This window comes from Phaseolus vulgaris, chromosome 1, assembly GCF_000499845.2.
Source record: "Phaseolus vulgaris cultivar G19833 chromosome 1, P. vulgaris v2.0, whole genome shotgun sequence".
In the NCBI taxonomy this organism is placed as follows: domain Eukaryota; kingdom Viridiplantae; phylum Streptophyta; class Magnoliopsida; order Fabales; family Fabaceae; genus Phaseolus; species Phaseolus vulgaris.
In genome coordinates this window covers 21,156,959-21,164,970 of record NC_023759.2, presented here as the reverse complement: position 1 = coordinate 21,164,970, position 8,012 = coordinate 21,156,959, and the positions used below count along the sequence as shown (strand labels likewise).

The 8,012-nt window shown below is 49.3% G+C and overlaps 2 protein-coding genes across 2 annotated transcripts; both read left to right on the top strand.

The window, feature by feature from the left end:
• The first annotated feature begins 2,265 nt into the window (after positions 1–2,265).
• On the top strand, positions 2,266–3,165 carry LOC137815667 (uncharacterized). Its single transcript, XM_068618779.1, has one exon. It carries the CDS (start codon positions 2,266–2,268, stop codon positions 3,163–3,165), a length of 900 nt encoding a protein of 299 aa, XP_068474880.1.
• Positions 3,166–3,404: 239 nt separating this feature from the next.
• On the top strand, positions 3,405–5,520 carry LOC137815666 (uncharacterized). Its single transcript, XM_068618778.1, has 2 exons — positions 3,405–4,593; positions 5,156–5,520. The coding sequence occupies exons 1-2, from the start codon at positions 3,405–3,407 to the stop codon at positions 5,518–5,520; spliced, it is 1,554 nt and encodes a 517-aa protein (XP_068474879.1).
• Positions 5,521–8,012: the final 2,492 nt, after the last annotated feature.

Below are 8,012 nucleotides of genomic sequence, written 5' to 3'. Positions count from 1 at the left end.
AGTCAACATATGGTGGGGCCCCTCAAGGGACCCAAAGAAGAAAGTCAACGAATTGACCACTTGAGGCGTCGCCAGATGTAGGCGTCGCCAAGAGGAGCCGTTGCCAAGTGTAGGCGTCGCCAAAAGGAGGCGTTGCCAAGTTAAGGCATCGACGGTATCACCCCCGATACCCATGGGTAGGAAAGACCGTGGAGGGGGCGACACCACGAGAAGCCTCAGTACCTCAGGACAGTAATAAAGAGAAGAGAAAGGTGGCTTCAAGGCCATAGTTCTAGTACCAGTAGGGAGTAACCTGACTTGTGAAGTACCCATGCCACCGCTGGGAGACCCTGGGGCCGATATGACCCATGAAAGGGCCACGCCCAGGGGAGAACCACGTGCATGGTACAAGAGAAGGGTAGATACACTCCCAGGGCGAATGACTAGAGGCTGGGGCGCATGAGTTGGCACTCAGAAAGTCACCCCCTGCGCCGGATGCACTTTGAGGAAAGAGGACTCACACAATGGGATAACCCTAAGTTGGGTTACGGCGCTGTGAGGCCCTCTGTGTAGAGCAGCGATCAAGTCAGAAGAACACATGGCAATAAGCACTGAAAACATCAAGGCTTTCCAAAAAGTTCGCTAAGGTACGCGTTAATTCAGTTAAGTTTCAAACGTTTCAAGGGATATTTTTATACGCTTTCAATGCGCTTTAACGCGCTTTAAATGAGAGAGGTGTATAAGAAAGGGCCTTGGGACGTTTGAAAGGGGGGGAGTTTTGACCTAATTCTCACAGAGTCACAAAAAACCCTAGTTGTTTCACGGCGCACCCACTGTGCGCAAAGGCAATTAGGGCACACAGTATTAGCCACTCAGTATTTTCGACCATGCTCAGAGTATCCAGTCACGGTGTTCCAATACGGAGGTGTGTCACCTTTGATGTTTCTCGCTAGTTGACTTGATCGTCGGAGTGCAAACGGCCGCGAGGGCGCCCCTTTGTTCACTTCTTTTCAGGTACTCACAGACAGAGTAGAACGAAGGTGCCCTAGCTCGCGAGGACAAGCCACGCATAAAAACGACCCTGGTCAACCGGCGGGAACATTTGGCGCCCACTGATGGAGATCAAGATCAAGAGAACATGGAGGCCAATCAACAAGATCAAGAAGAGGTAGAGGCACAAATGGAGGACGCCCATAGAGGTCAAAGCCCACCTCAAAGGCTTACAAGAAGCATGTTCAAAGCTTTAGGAGCTAGGGGACATTTATTTTCTCTTTTTGTAATTTCTTTAGTTGAAGGTGCTTAGAGGGAAACATTAGAAACCTCTATTGTTATAGCATCTTTTAGTCTTTAATTAGGAGCTTTAGGGGGTGTGTGTTAGTAGATAGGTGTAGAAGTAGAATTTGGAGGTGCCAAAGTGAAGGAAGGAGTCACACCTTCCTCATGCTTGGGTTTTGGCGCCGATTCTAGATGTCTCTTAGGAGGGAATTTTTGAATTTGTGTTGCTTGCATTTCAGCACCTTAGGCTATAAATAGAGGTGCTCTCTTTGTAAAATTCAGATTGGAATTTATCTAAAGAAACTATACTCAAAATTGGAGTGAGCATTGGAGAGCTTTTGAGCCTTCTTCTCTAGTCTTATCTTGAAGGATCCATGGTGTCCTCAAGTGACGGCAGCACACTCATCTAGGAGCAACCACACTTCTAGTGGCGTGATCATTCATCATTCATCCATCTTCATGAGCAATTCTCTTCTCCTTCCTTTCTTCTTTGTTAATTCCTTGTCTTAGCTTGTTTCTTTGTTGTTTTTGGTTCGGTTTTTAAGTTTTCCAGCAGCTGTTCTTATTCTTCTTTGTGTTTGGTTTGGTACTTTTCTTTTTCCAGCAAGTATTTTCAGTGCTATGCCTTTCTTTTACATTTTGTTCGGTTCAGTTTGCTTCCCTTCCAATTCTATTCGGTGGATTTAAGTTTTACCTCTTTTTGTTGGTTCAATTTGACAATAATTGGATCTTCTATATGAGTTTGTGTTTTGGCACTAGTTTTGGTGAGTTCTTATTCATAAAACCTTGATCCATTTCTATGATAAAGTGCCTAGCTCTTAACCAACTCAAGATGATTCCTAAGAATGTCAAGAATCATTCTAATTGTGCTAGTGGAATCACATCACCCACCGTGGGGCCGATATAAAACGTCAGTCCCATCACACAATTTTCCAGTTCCAGTTGCAGTTTCCAACCCAATTCCAGTTCTCAAATCGCAGATAGTCAAGGAGGCTTCAAGAAAACACGAACATGAGACCCGCACGCGCTAGGAGTGAAGAGATGACCATGCAACAACTCATGGGCATGATGCAAGGGTTGCAAGAAGCAATGGCAGCATCTCAGGCGAGAAACGATGAGCTCCACCGCGCCAACGAGGAACTACGCCGCGGATGGCGCGACGTAGACGAGCCTGAGACTGCCACCCTACCAAGAGAATTCTCAACGCCATTCTCACAGGCGATCCTAGAGACAGCAATCCCCAACACATTCACGGGGCCCAAAGTAACCTTCACAGGGATGGAGGACTCTGAGGCGCACCTCACTGCGTTCCACACGCAGATGATGCTGGTAGGCGGTTCTGATGCCGTAAGGTGCAAGCTCTTCATGAGCACTTTGATTGGGATGGCCATGGATTGGTTCATCAACCTCCCAAAGGGTCACATCACGTCTTTCACACAGCTCTCGCGGCTATTCAGAGAGCAGTATCTAGCCAACAGGGCCCCACCCCTAGTTTCATACGACCTATTCGACGTGAAGCAATATCAAGGTGAGACCCTGAAAGAGTACATCAGCCGCTTCGGGGCGCAGGTGGTGAAGGTGGGTACCATAGACGAACCCATGATTGTGTACGCATTCAGGAAATGGGTGTGTCCTGGGTCTTTCAGCAAGTCACTCAATCGCAGCCGCCCCAAGACTTTTGCTGATGTAAGGCGTCGGGCGGTAGAACACATTGCCTCTAAGGGTGAAGCATACAAGAAGTGCACGAATGCTGCACCCACACGCCCAAGAGCGCAAATGCGCACACAACCTGCTAAGGTCCACGAAGCCACCACAGAAAAAAGAACCAAGACAGGAAGCGCACCTACGAGGCAAGGAGGACCCAGCCTAGGGGTCAAGCAGAAGGAAGGAGAGAGGGAAATAGACCTCTAAGGCACAATTTTGTGGTGGAACTTAAAGACCTCATCGTTGTGCCCAACATAGCTGACAGGTTGAGGCCACCGGTGAAGTTTGACCAAGTGTTGGGACCTCACAAAGAATCATGTTGCGAATTTCACGAAGCATTCGGGCACCATATTAACAACTGCTTAGCGCTGGGCTATCAGTTGGATGAGCTTGTGAAGAATGGTTTCCAAAAAGATTATCTCGCTGGGTCTACTACAACCACAGCCATGGCGACACCAGAGGAAGGTCAAGCGCACGAAATGCCGACTCACGGAGAAGTACACACCATTTCTGGCGGCTTTTCCGGAGGAGGACCCACTGCCTCTCAACGTAAGAAATATGTGAGGTCAGTAAGTTCAGTTGCTGAGGAATTTCCGGATGACCCGTGGGAGTCAGACCTCGTTTTCACAAGGGCTGACCTGCGGGATGTCGTCCCACACGATAATGACCCCATGGTCATTTCAATAGTCATAGCGGGAAGAAAGGTACATAGGGTTCTCTTCGACCAGGGTAGTTCTACAGACGTCATGTTTTGGTCGACCTTCAACAAGCTACAGTTATCCTCTGACCTGCTGAGACCCTACACTGGATGCTTGTACAGGTTTGCAGATAACCCAATGGAGGTACGTGGCTACCTGGAGCTGAGGACGACATTCACTGATGGAGCGGCGTCACACACTGAGAGCATCCGGTACTTGGTGGTTAACGCCAACTCAGCCTACAACATCTTGTTAGGCAGACCTGCCTTGAATAGATTAAGGGCAGTGTCCTCCACACGCCACATGAAGATGAAGCTACCAGATCTTAGTGGAAAAGTAATCGTAATCATGTCAGATCACGAAGAGGCCTGTAAGTGCTATGAAAATAGCCTGAAAACGAAGAGAGGCATGGTCATGGTGATTGAACGACCACAAGTTTCAGATTCGCGAGTAGAGTTAGAACTAGTGCAAGAGGCGACGCCCGCAGAGTCCACGCCTGTCGAGGCCATACCTGCAGGGGCGACGCCTATAGAAGATGCACGCACAGAAGAGAGATACGGTGACGCCTCGCCAATGGAAGAAGTATACGGAGAGGCCTCGCCCACGGATGAAGAGACAAAGGAGGCGATGCCCGATGCATCTGATAGGGCGACGCCAATAGAAGAGGACTCCATGAATGAATCCCGCTCAGAGAACGTGCAGAGTGAGCAACCCCAACCAGTAGACAACATGGTGGAAAGACAGATAGGGGGTAAGGTGTTCAGATTAGGACGCTTCTTGAGCCTAGAAGAACGAGAAGAGGTAGTTGCGGTGATCTTGCGCCACCTAGATGCATTTGCGTGGATTGCAATGGACATGTCAGGCATCAACCCAGATTTTTTGTGCCACCATCTTACCATGGACGCCAAGGTTCGCCTTTGCGACAAAGAAGGAGGAAGTTCAACGAAGAACGATGCCTCGTCGTGAAGGAAGAGACGCAGAAGCTGCTAAGTGCTGGGCACATCAGGGAGATACAATACCCTGAGTGGTTGGCCAACGTAGTTCTAGTGAAGAAGGCGAATGGGAAATGGAGGATGTGCGTTGACTTCACATATCTCAACAAGGCATGCCCCAAAGATTCGTACCCACTGCCCAACATCGGCGCATTAGTGGATAGCGCCTCGGGCTGCAAGATGCTGAGTTTCTTGGATGCATTCTCAGGTTACAATCAGATCAAGAGGCATCCCAGGGATGAGAGCAAAACGACGTTCATGACGGAGACGAACAGTTACTATTACAAAGTGATGCCATTTGGGTTGAAAAATGCAGGCGCCACCTACCAGAGGCTGATTGACAAGGTCCTTGCACCCATGCTGGGAAGGAACGTGCAGGCCTACGTAGATGACATGGTGGTAACGAGAGAGGGCAGCACGTAGCGGATCTGGAAGAGCTGTTTGCTACCATATCAAAGTATCGCCTCAAATTAAACCCAGAAAAGTGCATTTTTGGCGTGGAAGCAGGGCAGTTCTTGGGATTTATGCTCACTGAAAGGGGAATAAAGGCGAACCCTGATAAGTGTGCAGCTATTATAGCCATGAGGAGCCCAACCTCAGTTAAAGAAGTTCAGCAATTGACTGGGAGGATGGCAGCTTTGTCTAGGTTTGTTTCTGCTGGAGGGGAGAAAGGCCACCCTTATTTCCAATGCCTCAAGAGGAATAGCCGTTTTGCATGGACGGATGAGTGTGAAACAGCGTTCCTCAAGTTGAAGGAGTACTTGGCGACGCCACCGGTGCTTTGCAAGCCACAAGTAAGCGTCCCCCTCCGATTATACTTTGCGGTAACAGAGTGGGCCATTAGTTCTGTGCTGGTCCAGGAGCAAGACTAAGTGCAGAAGCCCATTTACTTCATAAGCAAGGCCTTGCAAGGCCCAGAATTGAGGTACCAGTCACTAGAGAAGGCGGCACTAGCAGTGGTGTTCTCAGCCCGAAGGCTACGCCACTATTTCCACAGCTTCACAGTGGTGGTGATGACAAACCTCCCCATCTAGAAAGTACTTCAAAAGCCAGATGTAGCAGGGAGGATGGTTCGTTGGGCGGTAGAGCTGTCAGAGTTTGATATCCAGTGTGAACCCAGGGGGTCCATCAAAGGGAAAGTCTATGCTGACTTCGTGGCAGAGCTCTCACCAGGAGGAGACCCTCAAGAGGTGGAGTTAGGGTCACAGTGGATTCTCTCAGTGGATGGATCTTCCAACCAGCAAGGGAGGGGCGCTGGAATAATCTTGGAGGGGCCTAATGGAGTGTTGATCGAGCAAGCTTTACGCTTCGCCTTCAAAGCGAGCAATAACCAGGCGGAGTACGAGGCGTTGATTGCTGGGATGCTTTTGGCTAAAGAAATGGGTGCTCAGAGCCTTTTGGCAAAGAGTGAATCACAATTGGTCACAGGGCAAGTAACGGGGGAGTATCAGGCAAAGGATCCACAGATGGTCGCATACTTGAGGTAAGTCGAGGTGTTGAAGAGAGCCTTCGCTGCGTTTGAGCTGGTGCACGTCCCTAGGGAGCAGAATGCCAGAGTTGACCTGCTTGTCAAGCTGGCCAGCTCGGGCAAGGGGGGAAGGTAGAGGACTGTAATCCAAGAGACCCTCAAAACGCCGCGAAAGTTTGTTACAGACAACAGGGAGGATGTTCTTCACGTTAGTACAGCAAGAGGAAAGCCAAGGAACCATCGCTCTTTGAGTCAAGATACGGCGAGGGCACCCTGCATCAGTACTTACGCGACCTCGCCAGAAGAAGAAAAGGGTGTACAGGTATGTGCTTTGGAGGAAGGCGACACATGGATGACCCCTTACAAACGATACCTAGCGGATGGAATCCTCCCAGCGGAACCAGAAGAGGGCAAGAAGATCAAGAGGAACGCCGCAAGGTACACCTTAGTGGATGGGATATTATTCAGACACGGGTTTACGCACCCTATCTTGACGTGCGTAAGTGGCGACGAGTGCACCAGGATAATGGTTGAACTCCACGAAGGTATTTATGGGAGCCACGTGGGAGGAAGATCCTTGGCATCCAACGTAATACGCGCAGGGTTTTTCTGGCCAACAATAAGAGAGGACTGCGTGCGATACGCCCAGCGTTGCAAGCAGTGTCAAATGCACGCTGATTGGCACAAGGCGCCGCCAGAGGAACTTAGATCCATATACAGCCCATGGCCCTTCCATACTTGGGGAATTGATATCTTAGGCCCGTTCCCATTGGCGATAAGACAGATGAAGTACTTGATCGTTGTCATCGAATACTACACCAAGTGGATAGAGGCAGAACCAGTGGCACAGATCACTGCGCACAAGGTACATCACTTTGTTTGGAAGAACGTTATGTGTCGTTTTGGGGTGCTGAGGCGTCTTATTTCAGACAATGGCACCCAGTTCGCGAGCCAACGGTTGGGGAAGTTGTGTACAAAAGTAGGAATCAAGCAGGTGTTTGCATCAGTCGAACACCCCCAAACGAATGGGCAGGTTGAGTCAGCGAATAAAGTTTTGTTGAAAGGTTTGAAACGCAGATTAGAGAAAGCTAAAGGGGCGTGGGCATGAGGAAGGCTCACCCGAGTTGGAAAACAAGTTGTCTCCCAAGTGGACTGGACCGTTCAGAGTAATCAAAGCCAAAGGGAATGGTTCGTATAAGTTAGAGACTCTAGAAGGAGGCCCCATCCCACGTAGTTGGAATGCGGCGAATTTAAAGTTTTATTTCAGTTGAAATTTTGTAAAGGGGACACTCTTTTTCCCTCCCGGGATTTTTTAACGAGGTCACCCAAATAAAGAAAAGAGAAGTTTAAGATATTCCTGCCTTAGTTTTTCCCTTTCATGTAAGATCAAAGATCAAAGAAACAAAGACAAAGATTCAAGGCGTCGCCAAGATGAGGCGTCGCCGAGATAAGGTGTCGCCAAGATGAGGTGTCGCCAAGATGAGGCGTCGCCAAGATCAGGCGTCGCCAAGATGAGGCGTCGCCGAGATGAGGCGTCGCCAAGATAACGCGTCGCCAGAAGTAGGCATCGCCAGATAAAGGAGCGAAGGTCAGATGCAAAGCAAGATAACAGGTATGTTCTGTATAAGTTAAAAATCTGGATGCCTAGTCCTTGAGCAGGGGTTAAGGGAATTCCACGGGACACCCCCTCCTCTGGTATGAATAGCTAGCCCCGGTACCAGATGTTAGACATAAGTTAAAAAAATCCAGGTGCCTAGTCCTTGATCAGGGGTTAAGGGAATCCTACGGGACACCCCCTCCTTAGGTATGAATAGCTAGCCCCGGTATCAGACGTTAGGCGTAGGCTAAAACCTGGGTGCCTAGTCCCTTAGCAGGGGTTAAGGGATTCCTTCGGGA

What these genes read in the sequence shown, in the direction of transcription:
- LOC137815667 (XM_068618779.1), top strand. Translation starts at nt 2,266, where the DNA reads ATGAGACCCGCACGCGCTAGGAGTGAAGAGATGACCATGCAACAACTC.
- LOC137815666 (XM_068618778.1), top strand. Translation starts at nt 3,405, where the DNA reads ATGGCGACACCAGAGGAAGGTCAAGCGCACGAAATGCCGACTCACGGA. An exon ending in TTGCGACAAAGAAGGAGGAA is followed by an intron (nt 4,594 to 5,155) that starts GTTCAACGAAGA and finishes GCGTGGAAGCAG; the next exon opens with GGCAGTTCTTGGGATTTATG.